The sequence below is a fragment of the Urocitellus parryii genome, chromosome 5 (assembly GCF_045843805.1).
Source record: "Urocitellus parryii isolate mUroPar1 chromosome 5, mUroPar1.hap1, whole genome shotgun sequence".
Lineage (NCBI taxonomy): Eukaryota > Metazoa > Chordata > Mammalia > Rodentia > Sciuridae > Urocitellus > Urocitellus parryii.
This window is the reverse complement of record NC_135535.1, coordinates 120,054,399-120,073,770: the sequence shown is the minus strand read 5'-3', so window position 1 is coordinate 120,073,770 and position 19,372 is coordinate 120,054,399. Positions and strand designations below refer to the sequence as shown.

General features: G+C 44.2%; 1 protein-coding gene across 11 annotated transcripts in view; it reads left to right on the top strand.

Annotated features, from left to right (window-relative positions):
* Nucleotides 1–19,372, top strand: part of Mical3 (microtubule associated monooxygenase, calponin and LIM domain containing 3) — a 198,040-nt gene that overhangs the window by 174,818 nt on the left and 3,850 nt on the right. For 9 of the 11 annotated variants that reach the window (XM_077798619.1, XM_077798621.1, XM_077798616.1 and 6 more), the window contains 3 exons: nt 754–864; nt 2,248–2,341; nt 16,478–16,543. In XM_077798619.1, coding sequence (XP_077654745.1) covers nt 754–864; nt 2,248–2,341; nt 16,478–16,543 — 271 coding nt within the window. The remainder of the gene's footprint in view (nt 1–753; nt 865–2,247; nt 2,342–16,477; nt 16,544–19,372) is intronic. The other 2 variants (XM_026413870.2, XM_077798618.1) reach the window with 1 other exon arrangement.

The following is a 19,372-nucleotide window of genomic DNA, read 5'->3' as shown; positions in this document are numbered from 1 at the left end:
CCCCATAGCCTTCAACCTGCATTAAATTTGCCCAGTCACCTCCTCCATTCTTGATGGCACTAGCCACAACCACCTGGCCAGGCCACTTCCTCCCTTCCCTTTTGTGGCAACTGTTGCCTATGCAATCCCCAGAGGCCATCAAGGGTCACCTCCACAGTTCCTTCTTCAGCCTATATTGGTTTGGGGTTTCCCCAAATTTAAAATAGAAGCATTCCTGTTTTTTCTAGTTCAGATGTTCTTAAAGGAACCTCATGAATACCACTCATCTGAAGAAAGTGGCTTTTGATTCCAAGCAAGAAAATAAAAGGATTCTGATTTATCCTTTTTTTTTTTTTCCTTCCCCATCTATTCAGAAGCATGAGGCTTGGGAAACATTTTACTTACATTTTTTACTCCCACAAGGTCTTTAAAAAGCGCAGAATTCCTTAAATAGGAAACAAAGTGATCTCAATGATAAAGGAGGCTCCTAATACTCTAACTTCCCAATACTCATTCCCCACATAGCCTCCTTTCCTGGTCACAGAAGGGAAATGTCTCACCTTGGGGGTATCTAGATGTGTCCTGTGGCATTTGGAGCTCCAACAGGGAAAGGTGCCAGGGAAGTCTCTGGTCAAGCTGCAGTGGGGGAGCTTCACACTGGTGTATGCCAGCCACCAGCTCCCACTTAGGAGTCAGTCTACTCCATGCCCCTGCCAGGCTGCTGCACAAACTGATCTCAGACCTGACTGAGAAGATCTTTTTCATTCCCACTAGCCAAGAACCTACACAGAAGAAGAGCTGAATGCCAAGCTGACCCGGCGTGTGCAGAAGGCAGCTCGGAGACAGGCCAAGCAAGAGGAGCTCAAGCGGCTCCACCGAGCCCAGGTACAACCACAGACAGTGAGACAGACAAAACACACAGGTGGAAAGCCATGTGACCACATTTTGTATACACCCAGTTGACCCCTATCCACAAGGAAGGAGGGTGAAGAAGGCAGAGTTGAAGCAGATGAGTTGTCCCTGTCATCTGAGATGACAGCCCCAAAGTACAGCTCAGTGCAGATGTAGTGGCCCCATCCTTGCAAAGTCATCAGTAAAAAGGGAAGAACCACATTTGAGTTTCCTAAATTCTGTGGTCTAGAATAGTCATTTTAGAGTCAATTAGTTCTCTTACTTGTAAGCAATAGTGTCAGAAGTCAGTTTGTGGGTGGGTACAGTGTCATACAACTGTAATTCCAGCAACTCAGGAGGTTGAAGCAAGAGGATCGCAAGTTCGAGGCCAGCCTGGGCAACTTAGAGAGACCCTGTCTCAAAATAAAAAATTAAAAGGGCTAGGGATATAGCTCAGTGGTAAAGTACCCCTGAATCCAATACCTAGTACAAAGGGGGAAAAAATCAGTTTGTGACCTACCATGGACTTTGGACTTTGTGGGAGAGGTTAGAGTTATCCTGTAGGTATCAGCCTCTGTCTTAAGGCCTCATATCCTAGACCATTCTATACTTTTTTTTTAACTTGTAGAGACAAGATTTTTAATCCAGTTTAGCAGTCTTGTTATCAGAAAGATCTGAGGTAGCCAGGCAAGTAGCATCACCTGTATTCCCAAGATCTTGGGAGACTGAGGCAGGAGGATCATGAGTTCAAGGCCAACCTCACCAACTTAAAAAAATTAAAAGGACTGGATATAACTCAATGGTAAAACATCCCTGGGTTCAATCACCAGTGTCAAAAAAAGAAAGAAATTCTGAGGTGCCGGATGTGGTGGCCCATATTTGTAATCCTAACAGCTCAGGAGGCTGAGATAGGAGGATTATGTGTTCAAATCCAGCCTCAGCAAAAGCAAGGCGCTAAGTAACTCAGTGAGAACCTGTCTCTAAATAAAATACAAAATAGAGCTGCAATGTGGCTCAGTGGTCAAGTGCCCTTGAGTTCAGTCCCCAGTATCCTGCCCAAAAAAGAAAGAAATTGTGAGGTAATAGTATTAAAGGCTTCCTGCAGGAATTTCTTTTCCTCCTGCCCTTTAACTGCCCTAGAGAGGGCTGACATCTGTTTCAGCTGCTTCCATATTCCATGGACTTAGAACATTGGGCCCAGAGTCTGCTAAGTAACAAGGCCCTGGGGGATTCAGATCCAAGTGGGATGCAGCCCATGAATTAGAGCTCTTTCCACCGTCTCGACGTAACTTCCTTTCTCCCTCCTTGAGTTTGCCAAGTTTAGTTTTCCTCCTGAAAACTAGAAAGCTGAGTGCTCATACTGCTGTCTTTTGACAGATCATCCAACGGCAGCTGGAGCAGGTGGAAGAAAAGCAGAGGCAGCTGGAAGAGAGAGGGGTTGCAGTGGAGAAGGCACTCCGAGGTGAAGCAGGTACAGTCTGGGTCCTTGTGAGGAAGTTTATTCTGAAGGAGACCCCAAATTCCCCACTGGGGAAGCCAGTTTTGCATCATATGAAATTCAGTCCTCCTTCAGTGGGGTTTTCTGGGTCCCTGCATCACATCTGGGGCTTTCCATTAAGCAAAAGAAAAATGCATTGGGGCAGCCCTGAGGCCCAATCCTGCTCTATAGCCTATCTTACAGCTTGCCATTTCCCAACAGAACAAAATCTTAGGCCCCCATCATCTGTTGATGGCAAACTCTGGGTTTGTTCCTCTTCCTTCTCCTCCTCCTTTCGCACTCCATCATTTTCCCTGGGGGGGAAAAATGCCTGTGAATGAGGGAGATTGTATCACAAGGAACCATCACAGAACTGCACTGAGCAGAACCCCAGCTGTTCCCCTACATGCTCCTCCTGTCCTTAGTGTTCTGGGCCCCTCCTGCCCAAGCTTTAGAGCCTTATCATCTCCTGTGGGTGGAGCTTACAGGTACTCTTGATACTCCTGTGTTTCCCAGGCTCAGCCCAGGCTTGATGTTCACTAAAGGAGAGACAGCAGGTGGGGACATGATGTGCTGGCACAGGGTAGACACCAGGAGCAGCTGTGAGAGCCTGTGGTTTATGACTACCACTCTAAAAGGAAATGCTAAAGAATGTAATGCAGTCCTGTCCACTGCTCCCAGGAGTCTATTCTATGCATTTAGGCACAGAGAAGGCAAGGGAGTACCAAAGTCATCTCTGGACCAAAGCCTAGGAAACTCTGCTAGTTCAAGACCTTGCATCCATTGGGCCAGCCTCAGCCTCAGGCATGGAGTGACCAATCTCTGCTTTCTTAGGCATCCAGAGTCTCATCCAGTCCCTGGATGAGGAACCTCCATCTCTTTACAAAAGAAAACGAAGGCCTCCAGGCTCAGCATGCAGATTGTGTGGCTGAGATAAAGAAAGGCAGTGGCTTCTTACCACCTCCTTATTCTAGAGTGGCAAAGGGGAACAGGGTGGTACATCTCCTGGCAGGTAAACTGTGTGTGGAACTGAAGAAGAACTGGTAAGGGGCAGCCATGTGACCAATGAGCTGGCCTTATGGTGTGTGCCTGGTATCAAGATGGATTTTTTAGGATTGAAGTTCATGTGTTGGGGAATGGGGATGAAGCATAGAAGCAGGTCCCCCTTGTCAGGCCCTTTAAGGCCCAGAAATTGAAGTTTATCAGTAGGTCAATGATGACCTTCAGGTGAAAAGGGCTGGTAGAGAAAGATGAGGATGTGGATATTCTTGGGTTTTGTGCCTCACCTAATGCTGGACTTAACCCTTGAAGTCTGGGTCACCAAAGGAAATGCAAAAACTTGAACCACTTAGTATCCAGAAAACTAGAAGACTGGGATGCTACCACCTGGCAAGCACTGGCTCCAATGCCAAGAAGTGGAGATGCAGGTTCACTTAGAAGGGTCCTCAGCCTTCCCAATAAACCATGATGTTCCCCACCAGTCTGCGGGACTCCTTTCCCTGCCCTGCACACTCTTTTGGCTTCCTATTCAAACTGTCCCCAGAGGGAGTTAGCCCTCCAGAGGTGTCCTGTGCCAACTAAAGTAGACCCACAGGGCCCTACCCTCCTTGCTTACCTCTTGCAGAAGATACCAAGAGGGACCCTGAACCCATCATTTCTTTTTATTTCATAGATCACTTCTGCCAAGATGGAAAGTAATAAGTAGATCTCACAACACATAGCGAGAATAACTCCACAGGTGTATGCACATACATTCAGGGTAAGAGTTCCCCAGGAAAAAGGGGAGTATACCCCTCCTTTCAAGATTCTGAGTTTTAGGGAAGAGGGTTGCCATTTGGGTTGATGGTTTCTGTAAAGAACTCAAATCTTTGTCAGCTGCATGCAGTTGGAGTCTACAGCAATACTTCAGCACTTCTGTAACAATCATATTATTCCAGCTGCTGAATAAGGGCCAGAAAATAACACCATTAAAAATTGACAGAGGAGGACTGGGGTGTGACCCAATGGTAGAGTTTACCTAGATAATGCAGGACCCTGCATTCCATCCCAATACACACACACACACACACACACACACACACACACAATTGGCAGAGGATTTTACCAAAATTATTCTTATCAATTGTTTAGATAAATTACATTTTCATGACCATGTACAACTGAATATCATATAAGTTAGTGCTTTTCAAACTTGCTTTTAGCAGAAGAGCCCTTTTACAACATTATAAATTCAAGTTAAAATAAAAAATAATTGCCCTAAAAAGTTAAAACATATATACAAAAACTTGACAACACAGGATATGGTGAAGAGCTGCACCATCATCCAGTTCATTTGTGGGAACAAAGGTGAGAACAGCCTGATATACACCAGTAGTTGCTGTAAATAGCAACAGTGTGTTTTTAATGACTTCCCTGGAACTCTCAGGGTATTTTCAATTTAAAGATGTAGTTACTAGAATTTTTAAAACAGAACAGTAGCATTTTTCCAAGTTGAATCACTAACAAATCTAACAACTCATATTCCTAATAAAGAACCAATCAAAGATGCTCCTAGAATAAGCAAGAAACCCAGATTCACTATGATATCATGACATAATATGTCATCCACCCTTAGTGCCATGCTGATAAGTGCATGCTCTGAGAGGCTGGCATCACTATACTTGCAGGCCAGGATTTAAATGAATTACATAGTTTCTTTTTTACCAACACATTCACAATGAATGCAGATACTTGCACACAGGAAGCAGAAGAAACTTGGTCCTGAGGGCCCCATAAAAGCAAGTTCACCTGGCTGCACAAATTAATTCGTTCAATAGGTTAAAAGTTGGCATATTAAGCATTGAGTATGGTATGCCTTTTCAACATTTTTTAAAGAGTTAATAGCATTTGAGGTTCTTGGAAGATCCCTAGAACATTGTGAAGAACCCTAGGGTTCCACAGAAGTTTGAAAATCATTGTTCTAATCCAACTTCTTCCTGTAGATGAGACTTTGCCAAAATATCTTTAACCAAAATGAAGTCTGTGCTTTCTCTAAAGATGTAACTCTGTTGAGATATTTCCCCATGATGCATTTAGTGTTGTAGGAACAGACGAGGCAAGGCACCAAAGATAGCAGGAAACAGTTTTATTTGGCCGTAGACAGGTTCAGAGGGCAAAGCTTTTGCTGTAATCAATCAATCCCCTGAACCCCGAATTCAGGTAGTTTCAGAGTTTATGCCCAGCATGTAAGGGGAGGGGCTCAGAAGTTCACAGTCTGCAGAAGTTCACATAAAAGCAGCTTTTTCTTTCACTATTTTGGGCTAGTTAACCCTTCAAGGACAACACCTGAGAAGGAGAGAGCTTCTTGTCCCCTTTCTTTCCTCCCCCTGCTAGCTGTTACCATGGAGCCCAGTTGGTAACTTATCTTAAAAATGTAGACATCTCTGTGGAGTGCAGCTCAAGGCCAGAGGATTTGATTGCACATTTCCACAAGCTGCTATACTGGATATATTTGTGAAAAACTAATGGGGGGGTGTCCAGCAACTGGAATGCTGGTATCTTCCCAGCCAGTGGCCAAGTAAAACAGGGCAACACAAAAGTAGGAAGTGTATCTACATTGAACTCTTTTGCAGAGACTCTTTTCTGCTTGTGCATTGCATTCTTGTAAGTCTCACTGCACCTAGTTGAACCTTGAAGAAATATCCTCAGCTGAGTCCAAAACCTGGAATTTTCCAACATTCTGGTCAGCCCCATCCCTAAGGGCTATACTACCAAGCCAGCCAAATCTGCTATTCTGTCTCACTTGATGGTCTCAAGCTTCCATTGTGTCTGAAGGGGTCAGACTTTGTTAGCCAACCTGACCTTCCAGAGAAGAGATCTGGTATAGACTTGCTACCCAGTTAATCTCTATTTGTCAAAGGCTTCTATATATTCAGAGCTCAAGAATTAGTTTCAGAGCTTTCAAGCCTAGGACAAGACCAAGACTTTTATGTGATTTCTGGTCCTGGGACATCCAGGTCACCTTTTTGTTTCTGGAACACTGATTCAAACTTAAAACCACTGGATCAACCTTGAGCCTGAGCTGGGAAGACTTTGCAGGATTGCATTCAGTTTTCAGATGTATGTCCATTCTTGAAGAGGAAACCCCATGTGGAAAAAAAGGCTGCCAAGATCAGCTTTTAGAATGTGAGGTTTAGAGAAAGGGTGACACAATAGCAACTGAGTTTTGTTGTGCTCTGTACCTCTTTACAGTTCTGGAGAGATGAGGATCACCTACTCAAACCCAGTGCTCAGCTCCAGACTTTGCATCTCAGGCCTTGCTGGGCTACCACAGGAGCTAAAAGTGCTGGCTAAGAGTGCTGGTGGCCAGCAGACCTCCAAGAGCCTCAGGGCAAATAGTTGCAGATTCAGAAATCTGCGTAAGACTCAGCTCATTTCCAGAAGGCTGACTAAAGTTATAAGACTATACCTCAGAAGAGACAGGACCTCCATCTTAAGCTCCTCCAGCAGCTTGATTTTGCAAGGAGTGTGCTACAGTCACTAATGGGGCCATACACAGGAGTTCTTGGAAATGCTGCCGACTGTGTTTAAACCCAAGGGTTGGGACTCTTCCAGGGCTTGTTCAGGGTGTTCACATCTTGGGGCCTCAGCCGGGGTTTTTAATGTTCAGAAATAAGTAGGAAGTAATAGCCCCTGATCCACTCTTGAACTTCTTAAATCTTCTTTGATAAGACTGAGTTCCTGTAGGGTCAGATTTCCCAACAAAGCCAAAGCCTTTTGTCCTTACTGAGCCAACATATGAAAAAGGATCACACTGGTAGTGACTGTTGACTCTGCCCCCACTGATTTTAGTTAATCCCCTTTCACACCATGAGGTACACAGAGGTGGCCTGCATGTGTGCATATAATGCACTTATAGACATGCATGCTTTCTATCTGTTCCTTTTTGCCCTCTTGCTATATATCTGCATGTTTCATATGCTTCATGTCATTGATGGCTTTGGGTGTGGGGGACAACAAGGTCATCTGGTCAAATAACTCTCTCTTCACCAATTCCTTGTTGTAGACTATTGGGGAGAGTCTTATTACAGTGACCTCATCGACTTGCATCTGGGTGGTATGTATAGCAGCAACTATTGCTGGTACTAATCCCTCTGATACCCTTCCCCTTCGTTTCTCCCAGTCCTTCCTCACAAATATCGAGAAGAAACCAACCTGATAACCAAATGGCAAAAGCACAAACCCTTTTCCAGGCTCAGTGGTAGAAGACTTGCCTACATGTGCAAGACCCTGGGTTTCATCCCCAATACCACCAAAAAAAAAAAAAAAAAAAAAGGAGCAGCATGTCAGATCCTCTCCACTGCCCATATATACTCCAGAGGACGATTTAAGATAGCTTTTGCTGCCCAGAATTTTTCTAATGTCTCATAATAAGACTTTATCTATCCCACCTCAACAACCTTGTAGTCCCTTTGCTAGTCCCCTTGTTTGGTTGTTTGATAGCAGGTACACACATACTCAAATCCAACACAAATTTTGTCCTGAATCTTATCTTTCATAACTTGTAGGTATCATATCTACTATGAAGCTCACTGCCAATCACACTTTAGAGGCAGATGTGGAGCTGGGGATATAGCTCAGTGGTAGTGCACTTGCCTAGCATGTTCAAGGCCCTAGATTCCATCCCCAGCACTGAAAAAAAAAAAAAAAAAAAAAGATGACACAAACATGAAGAACTCAGCCTCAATCATCTTCATTAGGGTAGGCTCATGTATCCCCCAAAATATCCCAGTGCATACAAAAGGCTTCACTGTTGTGATTTTGATCCAAGTTCATCAGACTTGAGTTTATAAGTAGAGATGTCCATAATGATGGCCCTCCTCTTTGTCACATCCTGTGTCTTACTTTATACTTTTTTAGATGAAGGCAGGAGAAGCCTCAGGCAGTAGTTCTCAAAGTGTAGTCTCTAGACCAGCAGCAGCATCACCTGGGGGCTTTTTAGACATGAAGATTCTCAGGCTCCATCATACACTTTCTGAATCTGAAACTCTGCAGATGAGGCTATGGTATCTTGTATTTTAGCAGACCTTGCAGCTGATTCATGTGGCTTCTAAAACCAGAGATCCCCTAGCTGAAAGGAATACAGTATATTTGCTGTTTTTCTGTATAAGACTTATCTTTTTTTTTTTTTTTTTTTTTTTTTTTTGGCTTAGAGAAATAACCAATCTATGAGTCTTGTTTCTAAACTTTGGGCATCTTTTCTCCTTGAAAGCTGCCATGTGGCAGGAATGTCAAGCAGGGGTTCAGGGTTTCTGTACCTGCTTAGTGTTCCCTGTCTTTTTTTTTTTTTTTCAGCAAATAGTAGCAATTTTATTTTTTTCATTCTAAAGCTTGCACACTTTCTTTTTCTTATGCTCCCTGTCTTCAATCAAGCAATCCAGTCTCTTGCTCTTTCCGTAGAGATTCAGTGCTTCTAGCTTGGCCTGAGAAAAAAAAAGAGCTGGTGAAGATATTCTCTCATTTTTTATTCCAACGCCATCCTTTTAAGAGAATCATTTCTTGACTCATTCATTTTAAAACCAAAGCCAAGACTGAAGGTATGGCTCACTGATAGAGCATTTTTCTGGCATGTACAAGGTCCTGAGTTCCATTTCCAGCACTGCCAAGGGGTGGGGTGGGGAGGACCAAGGCTATAACTCTGATTCCTATTATAGGACAGTGCCATATCCTTAGAGTACCTCCACCCACCAGCATCTGGGGCCCTTGGCTCCTTGGGTAGGTGGGACTGTGGTCTCTGTTCTCTGTGTCCCTGATCCCTTGATCCCATGGATCCCACCCCTCTACAGGCTCCTGGAACTTTTGGAGTATTGAGGGATCTCCACACTCATGGCCATTGATGCTGAAAAAGGGCTGATGCTTACACCCTACTTAACAGATCCCGTTTATCCCATTCCCTGTCTAATGTCCCCAGTCCCCTTCCCACTCCTCCTAACACTTCCTGGGCAATGGTAATGTCAATTCTAAATAAATCTTAATGTGCAAGAAGACATTATTACATTTAGAACCTTGTAGAAGGAGCTCTCAAAGCCCACTTCTTTGAGCTCATGCTTGCCTGGCCTTCCCAGTTGGAGCCCTGCTGTTGCCTCACAGTGAGTCTCATATATGTCTCTTCTGTTTTCTCTCCCCCACTGTTCAACTGAGAAAATGCAGTAGGCCGTTTTTACAACAGCTCTTAGCTCTTTGGATCTAGAATGCCAACAAATTCCAGGGGGAAATGAAATATATGAAAGAAAAAAAACTTAGTGTTTCTTCCAAATTATAAAGTACCCTACCATCAGACACCTTATGACCCCTGCTACTTGGTTATCATCACTTCCCCTTTTGTCGGTGCACTTTCACTTGTATGTAATGTTCAGATTCTTCCTGTGAGCTCTGCTCACCGTATAGGCTCTGCTACTGCCTACTAATGAAGTATGGAAGAAACATTCCTTTGTGAAGGGAGTCACTCTGCACACCAGGCACAGGGTAAAGATCACCAGGCTCTGCCCTCACCAAACCCCAGGAGGAAGCTTACATACCACAGTTAGATCCCTGTTCAGTTTCTGCTGATGTTTACTTCTCGGGGCAGTTGGTAATATTCATTAATCAAGTGGGGAAAAGATACCCTTTGAACCGGGCATAGTGGAGTACATCTGTAAATCCCAGCAACTCAGTAAGCCAAGGTAAGAGGATTACAAGTCAGAAGCCAGCCTTGGCAACTTAGCAAGACCCTGTCTCAAAATTAAAAATAAAAAGGGCTAGGGATGCTGCTAGTGATAGAGCACCCCTGGGTTCAATCCCTAGTACTGGACGGGCAGGGGAGAGGACCTTTTAGAATCTGGAGCTTGAAGTGTAGTTAGAATCAGATTGCTGTTCTACCCTTTCCTCCCCAAAAGGCCTTATATCAACCTCATTTCTGGGTCATAGCAGCAATCTTGATTCTCATGTGGGTGACACAGAGCTCTAAGTAACACTCAGATTATTAGGAATTTCATATCCTGCTCAGAGGAGTTCAGACCCCTAGTGTTCTGTCTGTCCCACCATAGTGCCTCAGTGGGGTCTTTAGTGGCTTTCAGCTAACTATTTAAAGGCTCATTTTGAGGTGGGTTCATAGCTCAATGGCAGCATATGGAAGACCGTAAGTTCAATCCCCAACACCCAAAAGTAGTCTCCTTTTAAGCCATAGAGTATAGACAATAAAGATTTCACTTCCTCAAATAGCTGGATCTTGTGATTTGAAAAGAAAATAAACCATTTTACAGAGACATAATGACCCTTGGTCCAGAAAAGAAGGGTTTGCAGTGGCCATTGTCTTTCCCTCCTCTTCTGGGAGAACACAGAACAGGTGGAGCACAATCCACCATGCTTTGTTGCACTATATCAGATAAATAAAAGAAAAACTATATTTTTTTCTGAAAAAAAATAAAGAAAAACTATATTTCTTCTGAAATTTTTAGATTAAAAAGACCCACACCTGATTTTACAGGACCTTACCTCTTGATTTATATGTATCATAGGGAAATGGAAGGTTTAGAAATATAACATGAATTCCTGGAAAGTGATCTTTCATTCTTGCCAGGAAGTTGGGGTGGGAGGCACAGGGAGGCCTACCCCAGGCCTTGCCCCTTCCCACCTTCTGAGTGACTGTCTTCTATTTGCTTCTCTTAATTTGATGTTAGTAGATTTTTGCATCTCTGCTCATGCTGAGCATTAGCCTGGCTAGTTTTGCTTAGGAACTTTGAAATTACCAACATTTTCCAACATTCATGTGTCTGTATGTATTGGATCTCGGTTCTTAAATGAACCTTTTTGTTTTTTACTTTTTCTCCACCCACCCCACCCCACCCCACACACTCAGAGTCTAGAAATTCATTCTGCACTGAGCTTTTTGAAGCACAAGCATCTCCCCAGCCCTGTCATATGTATGTAGGCTAGACCTGCTAGCCTTCTCACCATTCCACAGTCCTGATAAGGCCTCAGTGTTAGGCTGCTGCGTGCTAGGCTGCTGCATGCTAGGGCATGCCATTGGCTGGGCAAATGGGTTTTTTGGGTTGGAGAGTGAGAATAGTTGAATATAGTCTTAGTCAAGAAAGCTTTTGCCAATTATGTAACTTGAGGGCTGGGATATAGCTCAGTGGCAAGGTGTCTGCCTTGCATTCGCAAAGCCCTGGGTCCAACCCCCAGTTCCAAAAAAAGAACCCCACCAAAAACAAATAAGATTTAAAAAAAAAAACCCAGATTATGAAACTTAAACAAGACAGAATAGAGGCAGCCACAGTGACACATGCTATAATCCCAGCTCCTTGGGAGGCTGAAACAGGAAGATCACAAATTCAAGGGCAGCCTGGGTAACTTAGTAAGACTCTGTCTCTAAATAAAAAAATATGAAGGGCTAAAGATGTAGCTCAGTGGTAGAACATCCCTCAGTTCAATCCCTAATACTGCAAAAAAAAAAAAAAATCAATTATAGCCCCATTTCTTTTTTCTTACATGAGAATCACAAAGAAATTCTCCTGAGTTGAGTGTGTGATTCTGGCAAAATGCTTGCCCAGCATGTTCAAGGCCCTGGTTTCTATCCTTAGCACCACAAGGAAAAAGGAAAAGAAATTCTTACAACTCTGGACATGTTGTTCTCTGGGTGACTGAGCATGGTAATGACTGGGGAAAACCCCTGGGGTCTCTGAGGAAAAGGTGGACAAAAACCTCTGTAGCATCATTGAATTGAAACATGGTGCCTTTCTGCGAAACAAAGAAGAAATGCAAGTCCCCTCAGGCAAGATGAGGGATACACAGTCTGAGTAGAGATCATGTGGTAGGAAAATAGAACCTCAAAATGCAATTAAGAAATAAGCATGCCTATTGCCTGTCCCTGACACCTTGGAGGAAGTTGTTCAGAGACCTTAAGGAAGTCAAAACCAAAAAGATGATGTTTTAGATGTTTTAGGTAGCTCAGTGGTAGAAGGATTCTCTACCACTGAGCTACCTAAAGTGTAGCTGAAAAGGGAGTAATCTAGCTCAAGTTCTAGTGTGTCAAAAAGGAAGATGTTATGAGCCAACTTCCAACTTATAAAAGGATGATATTCTATAAGGTTTACAATCTTATTATTTCGAATTATTTATTCCCATAGAAGTATAGTTATAAATGGTGACTCAGCTCATAAAAAGCCTATTTTCCTTATAATGTCTCTGTGAACAGAGACTCCAGTACCTAGCCAGTGAGTTCTGAGGAAATGCAACATTCCAGGCTGGGACTTCTCAGGTCTAGATGCCCCGTTAATAAGCCCTCCCAGGGTCTGCCAGGTACTGGCTTAAGAGACCTTTCCAGCTTTAAGCATGTGGTGATGGCTTCTTTGTCTCAGAGGGAGGATCTAGGGGCCTAGATGAAGGCAGAGATGGATTCTAAGATGAGGCAGATCCCAGGGCTAGTTCTCAGCTGCAGGCCAGCTCCCTGATCATCTGCTTCCTCTTTGTCCTCCTTGAGACTGGCCACCCAACTTGCCTTCCTGCTGCAACTACCCTCATCTTACAACAGAAATTTGTTCCTGATTTGGGGATTGAACAGAGGGGCACTTAACCACTGAGACACATCCCTAGCCCATTTTTATATTTTTATTTAGAGACAGGGTCTCCCTGAGTTGCTTAAGGCCTCACTAAGTTGTTGAGGCTGGCTTTGAACTCATGTTCCTCCTCCCTTAACCTACCAAGGCACTGGGATTGCAAGTGTGTGCCGCTGTGCCCAACTTTGGCTCTTAAAGAAAATGGGGTTAGCTGGGCACAATGGCTCGAGTCCCATCAGTTTAGAAGACTGAAACAGGAGGATCGCAAGTTCAAAGCCAGCCTCAGCAACTTAGTGAGACTCTAAACAACTCAGTGAGACCCTGTCTCTAAATAAAATACAAAATAAGGCTGGGGGTGTGGCTCAGTGATTGAGTGCCCCTGAATACAATCCCTTGTACCACCCCGCTCCCCCCCCCCAAAAAAAAAAAGAAAGAAAATAGAGTTAATGGATGGCCTCATAGTGCCTGGTTAATTAGAGGTACTCAGCAAATATATTTTATGAAGTAATTAGTCTCTCACCTTGTCTTAAAATAAGCCCATGATCTTTTTAAGGTATTTCTAGTTATTTCTGATATTAGCACCAGTGTAGAAGCCAGTGGGCTAAATAAAAGCAGGCAGAATCAAATGACTGAACCGGGAGTACAAAGCCTTAGGTCAGCTCCTATCACAGCACAGTTATCTCTAGGCTTTCTGGGCTGTGAGTAAAGTTAGGCCTTGCTCTTGGTCCCACCAGACTTCATTATCACATCCTTACTTCCTAAAAGAAAGGCACTAAACCTTTTTCTACCTCTCAGCCTCAGGGTTAGGGCCTTTTGGATTTTGAGTACTAAAAATGTAAAGTGGGGTTTGTCTTCATTTCAGATGAGCAGCCATGCTCCATATCTTGAGAACTGGTTTGTTTGCTTAATTTTTCTAGCTACCAAAACATTTTATTCTATTAACTCATAGGATGGGGGGAGAAGATACAGCATGTTGAGATAAAGTATCTTAAAGATCTTTATGAGGAAGTAGGATGAAGATAGAAATATAGAAAAAAACAAACCAGGCATAGTGGCATACACTGTAATCCTAATGATTCAGGAGACTAAGGCAGGAGGATCACAAGTTTGAGGCCAGTCTGGTAAAATTAGCAAGACCCTGTCTCAAAAAGGGCTAGTGATGTAGCTCAGATAGAGTGGTAGAGGTAGAGTGCTTGCATAGCATATGCTTGGCTCTGGATTGCATCCCCAGCACAGGGCCAGGGGTGGGGGTGGTCTTCTATTTAGGGTGATGCCTTTGCTCTTAGAATCAATGAACCAGATCATCTGTTTCTCACATCTCCCTAAAAGGCAAAGAAACTTCTATCAGTTGGTGCCCCTGTGCCTCGTTTGAGTGTCCTTTCAGATTCTCTTGCGGTGTGGAACTCCCCATTCAATTGGGTTTTCCCTTCTATTTCTTCCTAAAGTAATATCCACTGGGTGTCCTTTCTGATTATAAAAGCAGTACAAATTCATTGTGGAAATTGTGGACACTAAAGAAAAAAGTACCAGCCCTGAAGTACCAGTCTACTCACCTCCTCCTTGAGGGATAAGAGGGACCAGCCCTTCCAGTCTTCCATACCCTTCCTTCTGCTTTTTGTTATCACAGTGCCTTCCCCCTTTCCTTTTCTTTTTTTAAACACATGCTTTACCTGATGCCCCCTTTTTCTAATTTTGTTCCTAATTTCTGTTTTCGATATCTTGTTATCTCAAATTGTATACTATAGCAGAAAGGGTATAAGAGGAATGTGATCTATATAAAAGGAGATTAAGGCTATATTTTGTGATGTCCAAAAAGTAGAAATGCACACATACATGCATATGCTTGTTCCTACTTGATTTTGGATGTGTATTGATTGTATATTGTGTCACTGTCCCTTGCTAATCAATATGGATGCTATTCTACTGCACAACACAGCCTTTTCACATATAATGTTGGTTCTAGGAAGCAACAGAAGTGGTTTATTGACATTTTATTTAAGGGATTTATCCAGGTATTCTGAACCTCAACACAGACTCTACACTTTGAAACCAAGAAATTTGAATATAAGTCTGCTCTAAGGCAAACAAAGTTTTTTAAGAACAAAATCCTCCTCCCATGTGACCAGGTATCAGCTGGTCATGGTCTGATCTATTGAGAACACTGAATGTAATCAGCATTTCACACACCTGCTTTCTGTATCTGGCTTTCGTATTAAAGTTGTACCCGGTATCAAATTGACCGTACAAAGCACTGTGCAGAATGGCGAAGGTCTGAGAAGAAAAAAAAAAAAAAAGTGATCCCTGCATTTATTCCATTGCAAAGTAGAATGGTTTGTCTGTTTGGCCCTCCTGTTGACCTAAACTCCCTTCTCATTATAAGCCACCTATGCAGCCCTTCCCCTTCGAACCCCACCAAAGCCTGTCCTTGGACTTCACCGTCCCCTGTGTGTGCTGCTGTGGTTCTGTGATGGTCCCTTGCTCAGCTCCTCTCCCTCTTCCTTGAGTGACCATCAGGTCTCCCCTACAACTGGTCTGGAGATGTCTCTCTGCACACTGTCTCCTCTCAGTTGCCCCACTCTTACCAACATCATTAGTGTGAGTTGTTGGCCTGTCCTGTCAGCACACCCCTCTTGATCCTAAATGCAACAGCATCCCCCAGCTGTGACACTGAACCCCCTCCAAGAAATGGAAAGGCCAGAAGAAAAGGTGGGGTGGCTTGCTCTCCCTGGCATGTGGAAGGGATAGTGATACAAACCAATGGAAGTCACTTCTGTGTGTCCACATTTTCCCAAAATTGTCCTGGCTCAGAATTTGAATGCTGCAGGTGCCAGAGCTCTGCAGGCCCACCAACAGTTAGGGTGCTGTCTCCATAGACTCAGGTTCTTTCTATAGACACAGCACCAGAAGGTAGCAGACCCCTCATTGCCCCTTAAGACTTATCTAAGGTTAATTTAATTTTGAGCACATCTTAGAATATTTCACTTAGGTTTGGTTGGCACCACTTTCCTACCTAGAAACAATATTACCCCCATATTCAAGACAGTGTTTTACAGAAGTAGGCAGACATACCCAGGGGCTTTGGGCATTTTTGAGGAGGGAGCTCAACACCCAAGACCATGAAGGCCACCTAAATTTCACATGCTACCAGTAAGGAATAGAAGAGGAAGGCGCAGCCCACTTGGTTGTGAGCTGCTGCTGCATGAAAGAAGTACTTGCATCTTTAGGAGGACCCCACCATCCCTCCCTCAAGTCACACCCATATCAGTGACTGTTCCTGATGCCTGAGCCCGCTCTTGTTCAGTTTCTGTGCTGAAAAAAGGACTTAATTCATTTGTAGACTTTGTTTCCCCTGTTTCTGCTTCTCCATTTCTTGTATTTTTTCTTTTCCTCCTGTTGTTCCTTTCTCACTTTTTATGCTTTTTGTCCTCTGCTTGTTTTTTATTTCACCCTCACCCTGTCCCTTTCCACTTCCAAATTCCTCCTCCTCTTTTCCTCTTCCTTTTTTGTCTTTCTCCGTTTCCTCCTCCTCCTCTTCCTTGTTTGGTCCTTTTTGAAGTTGAGCCCAGTGGCGGGACTCCACGGCGTAGACCTCTCTCCTTCTGCCCTTGCTGTGTCCAGGAAGGTAACGTAACCTCACCCGCCTCATCCCACTGCCTCGGAGGGTCAGAGCCACATTAGTTCCACAGGGAGCCACAGCCCAACTATTTCTCTTTCTCTCTGATATGTGACAGTCCTATTTTAGAATGTCATGAATATGTGGCAGTTTCTTACAAGGCACAGTATCCCTTTGACTATCTGAGGGGAGGACCCGGGTACAGAGGGAAGCTGGAGAGCCTCCAGGCCTGGCGACTGAAGTCTACAGACTTCCTACAGCCTGCAGACCTTCTGCAGCATTTCCCCCCATCCCCCATAACCATTTGTACTTGGGCCTTTAAGCCTCAGGTCCACCAGATGGATTTGTATTGATGGAGTCAAGGAATACTGTCCTTACAAAGACTGATCTACACAAATGCCCCCAAGTTCTTTAGCAAAACAAACACTAAAGCAAACTTCTCTACTTTGTGTCTTGCTGAGTGTGTTTTGTTTTGTTTTTTGGTGTTTATTTTTTGGTCTGACTGAAGTCTGTTGTGGTGATAAGATTGTCATTGACAAGGCATGTGGGCAGGGGAAGGGGGAGTATGGCCATGACTAACCCTTGCTAATCTCTTACTCTGCTCTCCATGGCTCTCACATGTGATCTTCACCCTCCCCACCACATCCCCTTACTCATCGGCTGTGAACAAGCTCCACCATGGCTCATGAGCAGTGTTCAGATGTACCCTGGTGGAAATTTTGTCTTTATACATGGGAAGGTGGGAAGGAGGGAGAGACTTCCCGGTGTGCCCTCAGCTTGCCACACTGGACAAGCTTGCATGTCTCAGGGCTCCATCTTCATGGCCATGTGGGCACACTGTGCAGAGACGCTCCGGAAGGAATGCATGGAACTGAGCTGTAGGCTGGTTTAAAAGCCAAAGACCCAAGTCTATTGGATCGGGTGAGGAGAGCTCAGGCCCCCAGACACACATGCGGCACTGCACAGTCATAGGCTCCACAGGCCAGGGGTTGTGGAATGGGGAGCTTCCATCCTTGAGAGTAGAACTCAGAGACAGCATGCCACCTCAGGACAAAGTTGTATGTTCACTGGGGCACAATGCAGACACTAACTCCTGCTTGTGTGAACGCAGTGCATCTCTGCCTCTCTAGAGTGGGGCCACTGGCTGACTGACTTAGGCCTTATGTGGGTCAAGAAGACAACATCACAAGAGCTTTGTCTTTGATTAGTGTGCAAGAATGCCAGATGGTAGAATACGGGCAAGAATGAGTAAAGAGCCACCCACCTGAGGATGTACATAGTACATACTCCTGGGCTATAACACTAATCACTGTGCTGGGACATCCAACCAAGCAACTCAGAAAATAGAGAGTACTTTGAGAGATTTCCCAGTTCAGTGCCTCTTAACCTGAGACCTACAGATGTACTTCAGAAAGCCCCTGAGTACCCTGAAATTCTGTCTAAAATTGTTTGATGCTGTAATGGGAGTGTAGAGTGCACTACTTAGTGGTAGAGCACTTCCCTAGCATGCTTAAGTTCCTGGGTTTCATCCCAAGTACCACAAAATAATAATGTGTATATATATATATATATATATATATATATATATATATATATAGAGAGAGAGAGAGAGAGAGAGAGAGAGAGAGAGAGAGAGGCATTTTTCTAGCAAAAGTCCTTAGCTTTCATGAGATGCTTTAAATGGTTTGTAACCCCAAAATATTAAAGAGCCACTGACATAGTCTGTCTCTTAGGCAGGACCAAACTTTGGCCATGAGCAGATTTATGCTCCAAGGAAAGGAGTTTGTTTCCTCCTTGGATGGTGTGATTCCTTGGAAGGTTCTTCCTCTATCCTCCTGCTGCAGTTAAGCCCAGAGGGTTGTGTTGCTCCTTATGGAGACTACTCCTGTGCTGGTTCAGGTTGGCCTGAGTCAGCAGTCAGGTACCAGGCCCAAAAACTGGTGGTGGGACTGGATCAGAACAGGGGGTGGCCACCTTCCTCAGTCTCTAGGGTGTTCGGGTCTGCTGGTGGTCTGCTGACAGCTATCCTGGATGCCCTGTGTCTACCACACAGTCCCTGCTAGAGTGTTTGTCCAGCCACATGTTAAGAAACGGTTTCTTGCCAGGCATAATGGCACATGCCTATAATCCCAGCATCTGGGGAGGTTGAGGCAGGAGAATCACAAGCCAGCCTCAGTGATTTAGTGAGGCCTTGAGCAACTTAGCAAGACCCCATCTCAAAATAAAAAGGGCTGGGGATGTAGCTCAGTGATTAAACACCCCTGGTTCAATCCCTGTTACCAAAACAAAAAAGAAGAAGAAAGGGTTTCTTTCTGATTAGGATACAAAGCAATTATGAGGCCTCAATATTAGTGGCCCCAGAGAAGAGCAGCAGCCTAGGAAAGAACTGGGTTAAATGAGGGTGAAAGAGTAAAGTGTAGTTTATAAATTTAAATTTGCCATTTTTATTAGACTGGTTTTCTCCTCCAAGGAGACCCAGAACATAGCAAGTGCCAAATAAATATTAAATGAATTTAAAAAATTAAGAAGGAAGAACAAAGCAATTTAAGACATACAAAAGAAAGCTTCTAAGCAGAAAAAGTATCAACAAGCCTATGAGGAGGGAACAGTCACAACCAGCCAGGATTACTGGCAGGGATGAGGGCAGGGCCTGGACTGAACAGAACAGACAAAAAGCATAGGCTCCATTAGGCCCTGGGGTCTGCACAATGCAGGGGCCTATCATTATCTGCCCCCCACCCCCCACCCTGAAGGCTGTAGGCAAACTTTGGACCTGGCTTGGGAGTGTTCCGGCAGCATCTTGCTCGGCTCTCTTTGCACATTTGCCCCAGTGTGATG